Source organism: Nerophis lumbriciformis, linkage group LG35 (genome assembly GCF_033978685.3).
Source record: "Nerophis lumbriciformis linkage group LG35, RoL_Nlum_v2.1, whole genome shotgun sequence".
Taxonomy (NCBI): domain Eukaryota; kingdom Metazoa; phylum Chordata; class Actinopteri; order Syngnathiformes; family Syngnathidae; genus Nerophis; species Nerophis lumbriciformis.
This window is the reverse complement of record NC_084582.2, coordinates 6,797,501-6,814,503: the sequence shown is the minus strand read 5'-3', so window position 1 is coordinate 6,814,503 and position 17,003 is coordinate 6,797,501. Positions and strand designations below refer to the sequence as shown.

General features: G+C 39.8%; 1 protein-coding gene and 1 long non-coding RNA gene across 2 annotated transcripts in view; one reads left to right on the top strand and one right to left on the bottom strand.

The window, feature by feature from the left end:
* Positions 1–17,003, top strand: part of flt4 (fms related receptor tyrosine kinase 4) — a 228,676-nt gene that overhangs the window by 144,541 nt on the left and 67,132 nt on the right. The window contains exons 11-13 of the mRNA XM_061927512.2: positions 1,011–1,146; positions 5,573–5,681; positions 16,420–16,770. Of these exons, the coding sequence (XP_061783496.2) occupies positions 1,011–1,146; positions 5,573–5,681; positions 16,420–16,770 (596 nt within the window). The remainder of the gene's footprint in view (positions 1–1,010; positions 1,147–5,572; positions 5,682–16,419; positions 16,771–17,003) is intronic.
* Positions 14,835–17,003, bottom strand: part of LOC133575062 (uncharacterized) — a 71,367-nt gene continuing 69,198 nt past the window's right edge. The window contains exon 3 of the long non-coding RNA XR_012049334.1: positions 14,835–16,761. This is a non-coding gene — a long non-coding RNA (uncharacterized lncRNA). The remainder of the gene's footprint in view (positions 16,762–17,003) is intronic.

The following is a 17,003-nucleotide window of genomic DNA, read 5'->3' as shown; positions in this document are numbered from 1 at the left end:
TGGTGAAAACTAATGGGTTGCTATGGCGACAAAGCAAGGGAGTGAAACCAGGAACTAAAAAGTGTCCAAAAACCAAGCAAAACATAACTACCGTATTTTTCGGAGTATAAGTCGCACCTGCCGAAAATGCATAATAAAGAAGGAAAAAAACATATATAAGTCGCACTGGAGCCCGGCCAAACTATGAAAAAAACTGCGACTTATAGTCCGACAAATACGATAAACAAAACATGATCACAGACATAACAACTACAGTACCATTGGCTACCAGAGGAAACCAAACCAATCAGTACCGTGGCCACTGACTGGCTCAGCCTCAGACAGCATTACCATACTGCAAAACATTTTAAATTCTACTTTACACATTGTTATTATACTTGGGACTTTATTTTTGTCATTTTCTGTAGTATTATTTAAAGCAATAAATACCTCAATTACATTCTACCTTGATTCTTGTAATGCAGTTGTATATGCAATCATTGCCCTTTTTTAAACTCAGTTTTCATACAAATTATACATATATTTTAAAGCAAATGGTACCAATAACTATAAATATGCATTCAATAAAAACAGCAAATATTGTATGTTATTTATTCAGCAAAATTACTATAATGAGTTTTCTAACTGCCTCACAGTGCTTTGTTTTGTTAATTAGCAGGGTACTTATGAATAAAGCCTTAGTTGGTAGCTACAGTAGATAGTGATTAGTAGATAACATCCTTATTAGTGGGGTTTTTTTCTTCAAAATGGATCAGTACCTGGAGGTGATTACAGTCAATCTATTGCAAGCATCATTAGTATGACGTTGATAGACTGCATCTCAATAACCGTTAGTCTATTTTCCTTTGGAGCCTGCTGGGATGCGATGAACGTGTTGAGATATGAAAGGCAAACCAGCAGGGGGGGGAAAAATGAAGATATTTATCTGTTTGGAAGTCCACCATCACCAATGCCCACTGTGTGCTCTGCATGTTAATAGAGAGAGATGTTTTTAATGTGTTTGTCTCCAGGAACCGACCTGACAGGAATGCCCGCGTTGACATTGTCCACGACTGTCGGGACTGGCAGGACATTGGCTTGGACAAGGCCGTGAATGAAATGGAGGCAGTTGGAACATCAGTTGAACTGGTGGATGGACGACAAAAGGTTAAACGAGTTTGTGTTGCCATACTGATTGAAACACTCTATGCAGTTGTTTGGGGCCACAACCACTATGGGGGGGGTCACATGATTAAGGCGACAGATCACTTCAATAGTTGGTCGTCAGGTGTTTTCTTGTCAGGCATGTGATTTCAACTTAATGAAAAGGACTAGAAATAAGCCGGGGGTCTGGAGGGGTGCAGGGCTGCAAAGCATACAGCCAGGTCCAGGGCTCAAGGGGAGCAACCACCCGCCCCCAAAGTTTCTGTTTTTGCAGCAATTTAACAAGCAAAAATGTGCAAAAAAACCACAATTTAAAGATGTTTTAGTGTTTAAAGAATTGAAAAATGATCAACAGAGTTTACATAAATACATACCCCATTCATCCAAATGAACCACCATGTCTGTTTCAGTCACTATGTTATTTAATGCATACTTGCCAACCCTCCCGAATTTTCCGGGAGACTCCCGAGTTTCAGTGCCTCTCCCGGGACAACCATTGTCCCGAATTTCTCCCGATTTCCAGCCGGACTTAAGGCACGCCCCCTCCAGGTCCTTGCGGACCTGAGTGAGGACAGCCTGTCGTCACGTCCGCTTGGCCAACCAAAAAGTAACCACAGAACATGGCCAACGGTTTACGTTGTATTTTGCACCCTGACGGCAAGTGTGGGAGTCGGTTCTGAAGTATGAAATTAAGAGACGTAACTTCGTCACCTCGCCTGGTTATTGACTCCAACCCAGAATATTACACTGCCCATACCTACGCAAAGCATTGCACTTTCAAATACAACAATGAGTACAGAGGAGTGTTTTGTGTTTGTGTATGTGTAAATAAATGAACACTGAAATTCAAGTATTTACTGTATATGTACATATATATAATAAAATACATATATATATACATATACATATATATATATACATATACATATATATATATATATATATATATATATATATATATATATAAGAAATACTTGAATTTCAGTGAATTCTATCTATAAATACACTCCTCCCCCCTTAATCCCGCCCCCTCCCTTTCATTTTGAGATTCAAACCCGGATCATCTTGGACATTTTTGACATTTATGGCTGTTTTCCCTCTTTTCCCACATCACAATTGACTAAGAGGTGTTTCTTTCTCGTGTTTGGATCAAATAACAGGAGTGAGATTTAAAGCCATCTATCATTGCTGTGTCTCTGAGAACTGAACACAGGCTGAAATAAAAAAGGAATGGTCGGGTCAGGAAGGTTAAGAAGAAGATAGATGTGCGTGGCCAAAAAAAATAAGTGGAACTGAAATAAAGTAGTGCTGCACCACAATTGAAAAGAAAACTCTAACAGAGGTGGCTGACTGTGATTGCAGTCAGCCATCACAGGGGGGAAGGTGAAAAACAGAGCAAAATGTAAAAAATGCCCAATTTTATCAAAAATACCTTGGAGTCCCATAGGTCAGGGGAAGAGCCAAAATGTCAAAAATACACCCAGGAGTGACGTACAGGTAAGCCGGGAAGAAAAGGTGGAAAAACAGACCAAAATGTAAAAAATGCCCAATAATGTCAAATACCCATAAATCAGGGGAAGAGCCAAAATGCCCAAAATGTCAAAAATACACCCAGGAATGACGCACAAGTAAGCCGGGAAGAAAAGAGGGAAAACAGTCATAAATGTCAAAAATGCCCAAAATGAAGTTGATTGTGATGTAAAAAAGACATGTGCCTGGATTTGTGCGTGTGAACACTTTAATACATCTGAATTGTTTTCTCGATTTGAACAAATGTCCATTTTTAGTAGTATAATCTATGCAACTCCTACATGAGGCCCCTGGTTTCAGTCCCATAAGTTGGACTAATGGGAAGCCAAAATGCTAAAAATACACCATGGAATGCCGCACAGGTAAGCCAGGAAGAAAAGGTGAAAAACAGACCAAAATGTAAAAAAAAAGGCCCAATATTGTTAAAAATACCTACCCCATAAGTCCTGGGGAGAGACAAATAGCCCAAAATGTCAAAAATACACCCAGGAGTGACGCACAGTTAAGCCAGGAAGAAAAGAGGAAAAACGGCCATAAATGTCAAAAATGCCCAAAATGAAGTTGATTGTGAAGTAAAAAAGAAATGTGCCTGGATTTGTGCGTGTGAACACTTTAATACATCTGAATTGTTTTCTGGATTTTAACAAATGTCCATTTTTAGTAGTATAATCTATGCAACTCCTACATGAGGCCCCTGGTTTGAGTCCCATAAGTCCTGGGGGAAGCCAAAATGCCCAAAATGTAAAAAAATACACCCTGGAATGACGCTCAGGTTCGCCAGTAAGAAAAGGTGAAAAACAGATCAAAATGTAAAAAATGCCCCAATCATGTTAAAAATACCTACCCGGGTTGGAGTCCCATAAGTCTCGGGGAGAGCCAAATAGCCCAAAATGTCAAAAAATACACCCAGGAGTGACACACAGATAAGCCGGGAAGAAAAGAGGGAAAACAGCCATAAATATCAAAAATGCCCAAAATGAAGTTAATTGTGATGTAAAAAAGAAATGTGCCTGGATTTGTGTGTTTGAACACTTTAATACATCTGAATTGTTTTCTGGATTTGAACAAATGTCCATTTTTAGTAGCATAATCTATGCAACTCGTACATGAGGCCCCTGGTTTGAGTCCCATAAGGCCCCGGGGAAAGCCAAAATGCCCAAAATGTCAAAAATACACCCTGGAATGACACTCAGGTAAGCCAGTAAGAAAAGGTGAAAAACAGACCAAAATGTACAAAATGCCCAACATTGTTTAAAATACCTACCCGGAGTCCCATTAGTCCCGGGGAGGGCCAAATAGTCCAAAATGTCAAAAATACACCCAGGAGTGACGCACAGATAAGCCGGGAAGAAAAGAGGGAAAACAGCCATAAATGTCAAAACTGCCCAAAATGATCAAAAATACCTAAGTAAGTCCCGGGGAGAGCCAAAATGCCCAAAATGTCAAAAATACACCCAGGAGTGACGCACAGTTAAGCCGGGAAGAAAAGAGGGAAACCAGCCATAAATGTAAAAAAATGCCCAAAATGAAGTTGATTGTGAAGTAAAAAAGAAATGTGCTTGGATTTGTGCGTGTGAACACTAATACATCTGAATTGTTTTCTGGATTTGAACAAATGTCCATTTTTAGTAGCATAATCTATGCAACTCGTACATGAGGCCCCTGGTTTGAGTCCCATAAGGCCCCGGGGAAAGCCAAAATGCCCAAAAATACACCCTGGAATGACACTCAGGTAAGCCAGTAAGAAAAGGTGAAAAACAGACCAAAATGTAAAAAATCCCATAAGTCCCGGGGAGGGCCAAATAGCCCAAAATGTCAAAAATACACCCAGGAGTGACGCACAGATAAGCCGGGAAGAAAAGAGGTGAAGCAGCCATAAATGTCAAAAATGCCCAAAATGATCAAAAACACCTATGACACCTTTGAGTCCCATAAGTCTCGGAGAGAGCCATAATACCCAATATGTCAAAAATACACCCAGGAATGACGCACAAGTAAGCCGGGAAGAAAAGAGGGAAAACAGCCATAAATGTCAAAAATGCCCAAAATGAAGTTGATTGTGATGTAAAAAAGAAATGTGCCTGGATTTGAACACTTTAATACATCTGAATTGTTTTATGGATTTGAACAAATGTCCATTTTTAGTAGTATAATCTATGCAACTCTTACATGAGGCCCCTGGTTTGAGTCCCATAAGTGGGACTAATGGGAAGCCAAAATGTAAAAAATACACCCTGGCATGCATGGTAAGCCAGTAAGAGAAAGTGAAAAACAGACCAAAATGTAAAAAATGCCCAAATTGTTATAAAGTCCCATAAGTCCCAGGGAGGGCCAAATAGCCCAAAGTATCAAAAATACACCCAGGAGTGACGCACAGATAAGCCGGGAAGAAAAGAGGGAAAACAGCCATAAATGCCCAAAATGAAGTTGATTGTGACGTAAAAACAAATGTGCTTGGATTTGTGCGTGTGAACACTTTAATACATCTGAATTGTTTTCTGGATTTGAACAAATGTCCATTTTTAGTCGTACAATCCATGCAACTCTTACATGAGGCCCCTGGTGACATTGCAAAATGTAAATGAGAACAAACAATAATTTGTGAACTGGGATGTTTTGATGGAAGCGTCGCAAATTCTGAGCTCCATAGCAAAATTTGTCAATCAGGACCCATTTCCACAGTCGAAATATTTAGAAACAGCCTTCCTCTGCAGGCTTCCTGCGAGGATTGCGTGTAAACACACCCAGACGCAGACGTGCACGTCCTCACCTCTGCGGGGAAACTTACGCACTCTCGTGTTGTTTTCAGTTGTATCTGAGTGGCGTTTGCTGTCTTCAGCCTGTCAGTGCACCCAATCAGCTCGGGGTCTACTCACTCTACCTTTTGTCACCTTGACAGACTGTGAGCCGGCTGCAGATTCGCAACGCCAGCGTCTCGCTGCTGTACAAATGCTCTGCAGAGAACAAAGTGGGCAAAGACGAGCGGCTGATTTACTTCTATGTAACCAGTGAGTATGCCGGACACACATTTTTCTCCCTGATAGAACCCCAAATTGATACTTGCTGCTTGCTTTAGTGTTACTAATCCAGGTTTGCAATATCAATATGTTTGTGTATCGGAATGTACTCACAGGCTTGGGAGGTGGCGTTAAAAATGTCAATTTCAACATCTTTTTTTGGGTCAGAAGAACATGGATGTATTATTGAATAGGCCAATGTTGCACAAGTGTGGCGCTCAAAGAAGTGTTTGCTGTAATTGGGAAAAGTTACAGCCTTACGTGAAAATATGGAAGTAACAATACAACAATGGGGCCACACCATCGAATCACATTCAATTCAGAATTTTGACTTTATAAAGATGATAATGTGAAATTTCTATTGGCACCACAAGAATATGCATGATACCCTTTGAAAACTGAACATTGCATTAGACATACTTGCCAACCTTGAGACCTCCGATTTCGGGAGGTGGGGGGTGAGGGGGCGTGGTCGGGGTGGGGCGGGGGCGTGGCTAAGAGGGGAGGAGTATATTTACAGCTAGAATTCACCAAGTCAAGTATTTCATATATATATATATATATATATATGGGCTTCACGGTGGCAGAGGGGTTAGTGCATCTGCCTCACAATACGAAGGTCCTGAGTAGTCTTGGGTTCAATCCCGGGCTCGGGATCTTTCTGTGTGGAGTTTGCATGTTCTCCCCGTGACTGCGTGGGTTCCCTCCGGGTACTCCGGCTTCCTCCCACCTCCAAAGACATGCACCTGGGGATAAGTTGATTGGCAACACTAAATTGGCCCTAGTGTGTGGATGTGAGTGTGAATGTTGTCTGTCTATCTGTGTTGGCCCTGCGATGAGGTGGCGACTTGTCCGGGGTGTACCCCGCCTTCCGCCCGATTGTAGCTGAGATAGGCTCCAGCGCCCCCCGCGACCCCAAAGGGAATAAGCGGTAGCAAATGGATGGATGGATGGATATATATATATATATATATATATATATATATATATAAGAAATACTTGACTTTCAGTGAATTCTAGCTATATATATATATAATTATTTTATTATATATATATATTATATATAAATAAAAGAAATACTTGAATTTCAGTGTTCATTTATTTACACATATACACACACATAACACTCATCTACTCATTGTTGAGTTAAGGGTTGAATTGTCCATCCTTGTTCTATTCTCTGTCACTATTTTTCTAACCATGCTGAACACCCTTTCGCAGGTACCCAGAAAGGTTTCGAGTACCACCAAAAAAACTGAATCTCTGAAGACAGTATAAAAATCTGTGTTAAAGGTGTACAAATACTGTTTGTATAATAAGCATGTTATTGTTTACAAATGAGGGTTAAGAGTTCAGTACTAAAAAAAAAAAAAGAATGTGGCTTAAGTACAGTTTTTTAATTGAGCTGCTGCATTTTTTGGTTGGGTTGTTTATTTATTTTGAGGAACTTCTCCATTTCTAAAAGGGGAGGAATGTAATAGAGTGATCTATGTATGTCTGTTGCCATCTCCTGGTGAATGTTGGCTATAGCGTACTGGGGTTACTTTTTGGTTGGCCAACGATTTACGTGGTGTTGCGCAACTGACGTCAAGTGTGTTGAGTCTGTTCTGAAGTCTACAGTAAAGAGACGTACTTCATCACCTCGCCAGGTTATTGCCTCCAACTCAATATATTACAACAACATTGCTGTTTACGGCAGACGAACTGCTTTACGGTAGAATAAAATATGACTGCTGTTGTTGTGTGTTGTTACCACGCTGGGAGGACGTTAATGAAACTGCCTAACAATAAACCCACATAAGAAACCAAGAACTCACCCTCGATCATTCTACAGTTATAACGTGTGTTGTGGGAAAGCGGACGTGAATACAGGCTGTTGACACGTCACTCAGGTCCGCATGGAGCTGGAGGGGGCGTGGCTTCCAGCTCCGCCTGAATTTCGGGAGATTTTCGGGAGAAAATTTGTCCCGGGAGGTTTTCGGGAGAGGCGCTGAATTTCGGGAGTCTCCCGGAAAATCCGGGAGGGTTGGCAAGTATGGCATTAGGTCAGACCTGGGCAAATTAAGGCCCGTTAAGCTTTTCAATCTGGCCCGCCGGAGAATCCTAAATATTTTTTTTAGATCTTTAAGATCAAAACTGTATCTGCCATTATGATGTGCAGTGATGGTTTCAAATTATCCTAAGTTTTGACCTATACTAAGTATTTCAATGGTTGGAATCTGCACTTTTGCATGATATACTAGTTAGTATGGCAGTGGTTCTTAACCTTGTTGGAGGTACCGAACCCCACCAGTTTCATATGCGCATTCACCGAACACTTCTTTAGTGAAAAATAAAATGTTTTTTTTTATCAAATTCAAGACGAAGTTATATGTTTTTGGTGACACTTTAGTATGGGGAACATATTCTAAGTCAGTGTTTTTCAACCTTTTTTGAGCCAAGGCACATTTTTGTCATTTAAAAAAATGCGGAGGCACGCCACCAGCAGAAAACATAAAAATATTAAACTCAGCAGCTGATATTGACAGTAAAAAGTTGTTCTCGCAAGTGTTGGATAAAAATTCAAACCATAACCAACCATGCATGACTATAGCTCTTGTCTCAAAGTACTGTTTATGTTGGATCCACTATGGACTGGACTCTCACAATATTATGTCAGACCCACTCGACATCCATTGCTTTCGGTCTCCCCTAGAGGGGGGGGTTACCCACATATGCGGTCCTCTCCAAGGTTTCTCATAGTCATTCACATCGATGTCCCACTGGGGTGAGTTTTTCCTTGCCCGTATGTGGGCTTTGTACCGAGGATGTCGTTGTGGCTTGTGCAGCCCTTTGAGACACTTGTGATTTAGGGCTATATAAATAAAGATTGATTGATTGATTGATACTGTCACATCATGCCGTGACTTATTTTCGGGGTTTTTGGTGTCTTCCTGTGTGTAGTGTTTAGTTCTTGTCTTGCGCTCTTATTTTGGTGGCTTTTCCTGTTTTGTTGGTATTTTCCTGTAGAGGTTTCATGTCTTCTGTATGTTTTGTTTTAGCAATCAAGGCTATTTAAGTTGTCGCTGTCCTTCTTTGCGGGGACATTGTTGATTGTCATGTCATGTTCGGATGTACTTTGTGGACGCCGTCTTTGCTCCACAGTAAGTCTTTGCTGTTGTCCAGCATACTGTTTTTGTTTACTTTGCAACCAGTTCAGTTTTAGTTTCGTTTTGCATAGCCTTCCCTAAGCTTCAATGCCTTTTCTTAGCGGCACTCGCCTTTTGTTTATTTGTGGTTTAAGCATTAGATACCTTTTTACCTGCACGCTGTCGTCTGCATATTGTTATCACAACAAACCATGTTTCCGACATCTACAAAGCAATTAGCTACCTGCTGCCACCTACTGATATGGAAGAGTATTACATGGTTATTCTGCCGCGCTCTAGACAGCACCAACACTCAACAACGGCACATTTGCAGATTATTATTACTGGTTTGCAAAAAGTATTTTTAACCCAAATAGGCCAAATTACATATTCTCCCACGGCACACCAGCCTCTATCTCACGGCACACTAGTGTGCCTCGGCACAGTGGTTGAAAAACACTGTTCTAAGTAACAAAGACTTAATTTAAAGTTATTTGGTTAGGGTTAGAGGGTTAGGGCCAGGGTTAGAGGGTTAGGGTTATAATAAGGCCATGCCGAATAAGGCATTAATAAGTACTTAATAATGACTAGTTAAGAGCCAATATGTTACTAATTTGCATGTTAATAAGCAACTAATTAATGGTGAATATGTTCCCCATACTAAAGTGTTACCATGTTTTTTTTACTGGTGCACAAAATGAACCGTGCATGAACATCACCTTGTTCAAACAACAAAACCAACACAGTGCATAAACCCACAACAAATTACACACCTGCAAATCAGTCTGACTTCTGCTGTTGCCGTATCCGTAATACACCGATAGGGAGAAGTTTTTATTTACACGATAAGTCGGGTGTGTCTGGACCTCCGCCGAACCCCTGAGCCCGACTCACCGAACCCTTAGGGTTCGATCGAACCCAGGTTAAGAACCATTGTACTATGGTAATCTAAGTCACAGCAGCTCAGACGAGGCACCAAGCAGTGTGGGTGGGGAGCGTTTCCACAGAGTGTTTCCAGAGCGGCCAGCCTGAAATGCGGGTGTCAGCGACAGACGCGGAAGGAGATTTTTACAACAAAGTTCTAAAGCTTAGTGATATATCAGATTGTAGGTGGGGTTTTTTTGCGTATATATTTCGCTGTGTTCGTTGCATTTCCGTTGCGTTTTGCTTGATTGTCAATATTCAGTGTTTTATCGTTCATAGTTACTATTGTAAATCCCATATTCTTTATTTTCATGTACATTCTGGGTGTCTCATTCAGTAAAAAAATAAAAAATTATATTCCGTATTTTAAGGCGGTCTGTCATAACGTTTTTCACATTTAATCAGACATTATTGTGAGGTTTTGTATTAATGTTCCTAAAAAATCAGATATACCGGCCCCCAGACACATTTCTGTTCGCAAAATTTGGCCCCAAGTCAAAATATTAAATAATATATAACGTACACTTATTCAGCCTGTTGTTCACTATTCTTTATTTATTTTAAATTGCCTTTCAAATGTCTATTCTTGGTGTTGGGTTTTATCACATAAATTTCCCCAAAAAATGCGACTTATACTCCAGTGCGACTTATATATGTTTTTTTCCTTCTTTATTATGCATTTTTGGCCGGTGCGACTTATACTCCGGAGCGACTTATACTCCAAAAAATACGGTATACAAAGTATTTCAATGGTTGGAATCTGCGCTTTTGCATGATATACTAGTGACTATGGTAATCTGCGTCACAGCAGCTCAGAGGAGGCACCAAGCAGTGTGGGTGGGGAGCGTTTCCACAGAGTGTTTCCAGAGCGGCCAGCCTGAAATGCGGGTGTCAGCGACAGACGCGGAAGGAGATTTTTACAACAAAGTTCTAAAGCTTAGTGATATATCATGTATATCAGATTGTAGGTGGGGTTTTTTCGCGTACATATTTCGCCGTGTTTGTTGCATTTTTGTTGCGTTTCGCTTGATTGTCAATATTCAGTGTTTTATCGTTCATAGATACTATTGTAAATCCCACATTTTTTATTTTCATGTACATTCTGGGTGTCTCATTCAGTAAAAAAATAAAAAATTATATTCAGTTTTTTAAGGCGGTCTGTCATAACGTTTTTCATTTAATCAGACATTATTGTGAGGTTTTGTATTAATGTTCCAAAAAAATCAGATATACCGGCTCCCAGACATTTCTTTTCTCAAAATTTGGCCCCCTGAGTCAAAATATTTGCCCAGGCCTGCATTAGGATTTCCAGAGCGCAATGAGTTGTACAAGTTGGACCTCAACCGTAAATGCATGGAAAAATGTGACTCAGAAGTTGCACAAAAGCTTATCTTCATTTTACTTTGTTGTCATAACTAACAGTGAGTGCATAATGTGTTTAAGTTTAACTGATATTTTTTTGACACCTACCGTATTTTTCGGACGATAAGTCGCAGTTTTTTTCATAGTGCGACTTATACTCAGGAGCGACTTATGTGTGAAATTATTAACACATTACCGTAAAATATCAATATTATTTAGCTCATTCACGTAAGAGACTAGACGTATAAGATTTCATGGGATTTAGCGATTAGGAGTGACAGATTGTTTGGTAAACGTATAGCATGTTCTATATGTTATAGTTATTTGAATGACTCTTACCATAATATGTTACGTTAACATACCAGGCACGTTCTCAGTTGGTTATTTATGCGTCATATAACGTACACTTATTCAACTTATTAGGGACCGTGTCCCTTTGGGACAGAGAACCCTATTGTCTTTCTAGCGTTTTATTATTATACCGCCGCCTCTTTGAGCTGTAATTTGACCCTTTTTACATGCTTTAAAACTGACCAAATTGGACACACACGTCAGGACTGGCGAACATTGCGATTTAATCAAAAAACCAAACCCCAAAACTCAAAATTGCGCTCTAGCGCCCCCTAGGAAAAAAACACAGACACAACTGCCTGTAACTCCCAGTAGTAATGTCGTAGAAACATGAAACAAAAACCTCTATGTAGGTCTCACTTAGACCTATATTTCATACACTGACAATCCCCAGCAAACATCAACAGGAAGTTTGCAATTCCCCCTTCAAAACTAGACGTATAAGGTTTCATGGGATTTAGCGATTAGGAGTGACAGATTGTTTGGTAAACGTATAGCATGTTCTATATGTTATAGTTATTTGAATGACTCTTACCATAAAATGTTACGTTAACATACCAGGCACGTTCTCAGTTGGTTATTTATGCGTCATATAACGTACACTTATTCAACTTATTAGGGACCGTGTCCCTTTGGGACAGAGAACCCTATTGTCTTTCTAGCGTTTTATTATTATACCGCCGCCTCTTTGAGCTGTAATTTGACCCTTTTTACATGCTTTAAAACTGACCAAATTGGACACACACGTCAGGACTGGCGAACATTGCGATTTAATCAAAAAACCAAACCCCAAAACTCAAAATTGCGCTCTAGCGCCCCCTAGGAAAAAAACACAGACACAACTGCCTGTAACTCCCAGTAGTAATGTCGTAGAAACATGAAACAAAAACCTCTATGTAGGTCTCACTTAGACCTATATTTCATACACTGACAATCCCCAGCAAACATCAACAGGAAGTTTGCAATTCCCCCTTCAAAACTAGACGTATAAGATTTCATGGGATTTAGCGATTAGGAGTGACAGATTGTTTGGTAAACGTATAGCATGTTCTATATGTTATAGTTATTTGAATGACTCTTACCATAATATGTTACGTTAACATACCAGGCACGTTCTCAGTTGGTTATTTATGCCTCATATAACGTACACTTATTCAGCCTGTTGTTCACTATTCTTTATTTATTTTAAATTGCCTTTCAAATGTCTATTCTTGGTGTTGGCTTTTATCAAATAAATTTCCCCCAAAAATGCGACTTATACTCCAATGCGAATTATATATGTTTTTTTCCTTCTTTATTATGCATTTTCGGCCGGTGCGACTTATACTCCGGAGCGACTTATAGTCCGAAAAATACGGTAATTATTTTGGCAGTTAAGAATTATTATTACTGTTGTGAAGTAAAAACCACAATAGACAGGATATTGCCTCTGACCACTTCATGGAGGACAGCTTTATTAAAAAATAAAAAGAAGGCTTCACTACACATCTTAAAAGCTAACTAACTACCCTTCATTCAACTACAGACATTTGTATCCACATGTACCACTCCTTACTGTTATGTTGTTATTTAGGCTACGTTCACACTGCAGGGGCTGATGTCCAATTCTGATTTTTTTCGTCAAATCCGATCTTTTTAGTGGCCGTTCACAATACAAAACAATTCAATCTGACACGGGCGCACATATGGCGTTGCACACACTGCAATGTTTACGGAAGTAAACATGTCTTCCACTGGTGCATTTGTGGCAATTTTAAGAATTTTGTGCAATCTAAGTCAGCATTTTCTGAACCGAATTATTGCGCGAAGACGATTAAGAAGAAAGGGAACACGTATTGTGGCAGTTTTACAGGATAATTTGCTTCGATCTCTGCTTGAAGAGCATGTCTGTGTGCGAGCAGTCGGAGACAGGAGTGGTAAAACTTTCACGTGAGTTCCTAAAACATGTTTTTTTTCACCTGTTTTCCGCTGCCTTGTCAACTATTTATTTTGGAACCGTCAATTTTGGTGAATAATTATGACGCTTATCACTTTTTGAAGATGTTGTGGTCGAATAAATGCGACCTTAAAGGCCTACTTAAATGCGATTTTCTTATTTAAACGGGGATAGCAGGTCCATTCTATGTGTCATACTTGATCATTTCGCGATATTGCCATATTTTTGCTGAAAGGATTTAGTAGAGAACATCGACGATAAAGTTCGCAACTTTTGGTCGCTGATAAAAAAGCCTTGCCTGTACCGGAAGTAGCAGACGAGTAGCGTGACGTCACAGGTTGTGGAGCTCCTCACATCTGCACATTGTTTACAATCATGGCCACCGGCAGCGAGAGCAATTTGGACCGAGAAAGCGACAATTTCCCCATTAATTTGAGCGAGGATGAAAGATTTGTGGATGAGGAAAGTGAGAGTGAAGGACAAGAGGGCAGTGAGAGCGATTCAGATAGGGAAGATGCTGTGAGAGGCGGGTGGGACCTGATATTCAGCTGGGAATGACTAAAACAGTAAATAAACACAAGACATATATATATACTCTATTAGCCACAACACAACCAGGCTTATATTTAATATGCCACAAATTAATCCCGCATAACAAACACCTCCCCCTCCCGTCCATATAACCCGCCAATACAACTCAAACACCTGCACAACACACTCAATCCCACAGCCCAAAGTACCGTTCACCTCCCCAAAGTTCATACAGCACATATATTTCCCCAAAGTCCCCAAAGTTACATACGTGACATGCACATTGCGGCACGCACGTACGGGCAAGCGATCAAATGTTTGGAAGCGTACTCACGGTACCGCGTCTGCGTATCCTACTCAAAGTCCTCCTGGTAAGAGTCTCTGTTGTCCCAGTTCTCCACAGGCCAATGGTAAAGCTTGACTGTCATCTTTCAGGAATGTAAACAATGAAACACCCGCTGTGTTTGTGTTGCTGCATGCCGGCCGCAATACACCGCTTCCCACCTACAGCTTTCTTCTTTGCTGTCTCCATTGTTCATTGAACAAATTACAAAAGATTCACCAACACAGATGTCCAGAATACTGTGGAATTTTGCGATGAAAACAGACGACTTAATAGCTGGCCACCATGCTGTCCCAAAATGTCCTCTACAATCCGTGACGTCACGCGCAGTCGTCATCATACCGAGACGTTTTCAGCAGGATATTTCGCACGGAATTTAAAATTGCACTTTAGTAAGCTAACCCGGCCGTATTGGCATGTGTTGCAATGTTAAGATTTCATCATTGATATATAAACTATCAGACTGCGTGGTCGGTAGTAGTGGGTTTCAGTAGGCCTTTAACAGGGAAGCATTCAAACTTAGGACACATCTTATATACAGTATATCCAATTTATGTAAGAGGCCTGGGTCGGATATGAAAAATTCGGAATTGCACTGTTCACACAAACATTAAATAAATCTGATACAGGTCACATCTGGGCAACAAAAAAAAAATCGGAAATAACCTGCAGTGTGAATAAAGCCTTATGTCATTGGTTATGTTGGACAGGGTTACAGTGTAAATTTAAAAAGTGGATCAAGTTCACAACAGTACTGGGCCAATAACACATTTAGGATATATTGTTCCACACATTGATGGAAAGATTCAATGTTATTGTCACCCTTATTTTGAGACCTAATCAAGCACTAATGTAATCATAATATGTAAGTACACCCTTTCAAATGCAATATACTTTTATTCCTCATTAGTCTTTTTTACCATTGGAATGTCAAAAACTTTAAAATTTCCTTAATGGATAAACAAAAATAAAAATTTTCTTGTAGTAAAAATTATACTTAAAAAAAAAATCAACACCTAAAACAATTAAAAAAAGATTTGATCTCGTAAGAAAATAATACTGTAAAAATTCAAACCAAACACAACCAAAACATTTAAGGGGACCGATGATGAATTGTGTCGTTTTAGACCAGGGATAGGGAACCTGTTTCTCGAGCCAGATGTGGCTCTTTTGATGACTGCATCTGGCTCTCAGGTAAATCTTAGCTGACATTGCTTAACACGATAAGTAATGAATAATTCCGCTGGTAATCACAGTGTTTTAATAATAACGTTCAAAATAAAAAACATTCTCATGCATTTTAATCCATCCATCTGTTTCTACCGCACCTGTTCAAGAAGTATTTTATTTATTATTAGTTAGCTTCAGAATAACAATGTTGTTAAAAAGAATAAGACTTATTATACTCTAAAAATGTTGGCCTTACTTAAAAATGCACACATTTAGTTGTATTCACTGTTAAAAAATATTATATGGCTCTCACGGAAATACATTTTAAAATATTTGGCTTTCATGGCTCTCTCAGCCAAAAAGGTAACCGACCCTTGTTTTAGACTTATAAATGTAACAATGTTAGGTACTCGTGTTAAAAAATGCCAAAGCGTCAAATCATGATGCGAAAAAAGCAATAAAAATGTATTCAAACATAACTCCTAAACCAAACATGCAAAATGTTTAATAATGCCTAAGGAAATGTATCTTTGTGAGTTTTACTAGAAAATTATATTTTGTAAGGTTTGCAAAGACACAAGTTAGGTTTTTTTTTACTCAATATGACAATGTATCTGTCATACTAATTATGAAAGTTATATAAACAACTCCAAAACCAAACATGCAATCTGTCTAAAAATAACTAATATTATTTCTATGTGAGTTTTATAAAATCAGTTGTTTTTGTAAGGTTTGCAAATAAAACAATTCGGTTTTTCTCATAATGTAACTGTCACACTCAATATGACAGAAAAAATGTCAATGTTTCTGAGAAAAACATGACAATACGACAGTGTGGACGTCATATAATCAAACCTCAGGTCAAGGAGAAGCAGCTGGCCATACACCACTGGAAGAGAAGAATAAGAAAAATCTCTGAAGAACTTTCTGTGCTGCAGGATTTGCTTTCACATTAAATGTTTTCTTTTTTTCCGATGATCCCAGCCATCCCTGAGGGGTTCAGCGTGGATGTGCATCCATCTGAGAATCCCCTGGAGCAGGAGACGGCGTCTTTAAGCTGCAGTGCAGATAACTACACCTATGAGCGGCTGCGTTGGTACCGCCTGGACCCCCTGGCCCTGCAGGGCAAGCCCCAGGAGCTGGACTGCAGAAGCGTGCACCTCTACGCCGCCGGCCTTGACGGACAGCTCTCCTTCCAGGAGCCGTCCAACAGCTGGGTCCTGGACTTCACCATCCCCGCCATACAGCTGCAGGACGAGGGTCACTACGTGTGCGAGGCTCAGAGCAGACGGAGCGGCGAGAAGCACTGTCTGTTCCGATATATGTCTGTGAAAGGTGAGGGATGAAAGAAATGGACGCACCGGAGTAAACCATCCACACTGCAAAAAGTCAGTGTTCAAAAACAAGAAAAAAAAAAAAAAAAAATTAGGGGTATTTTATTTGAACTAAGCAAAATTATCTGCCAATAGAACAAGAAAATTTGGCTTGTCAAGACTTTCCAAAACAATTAAAATTAGCTAACCTCAATGAACCCAAAAATACCTTAAAATAAGTATATTCTCACTAAT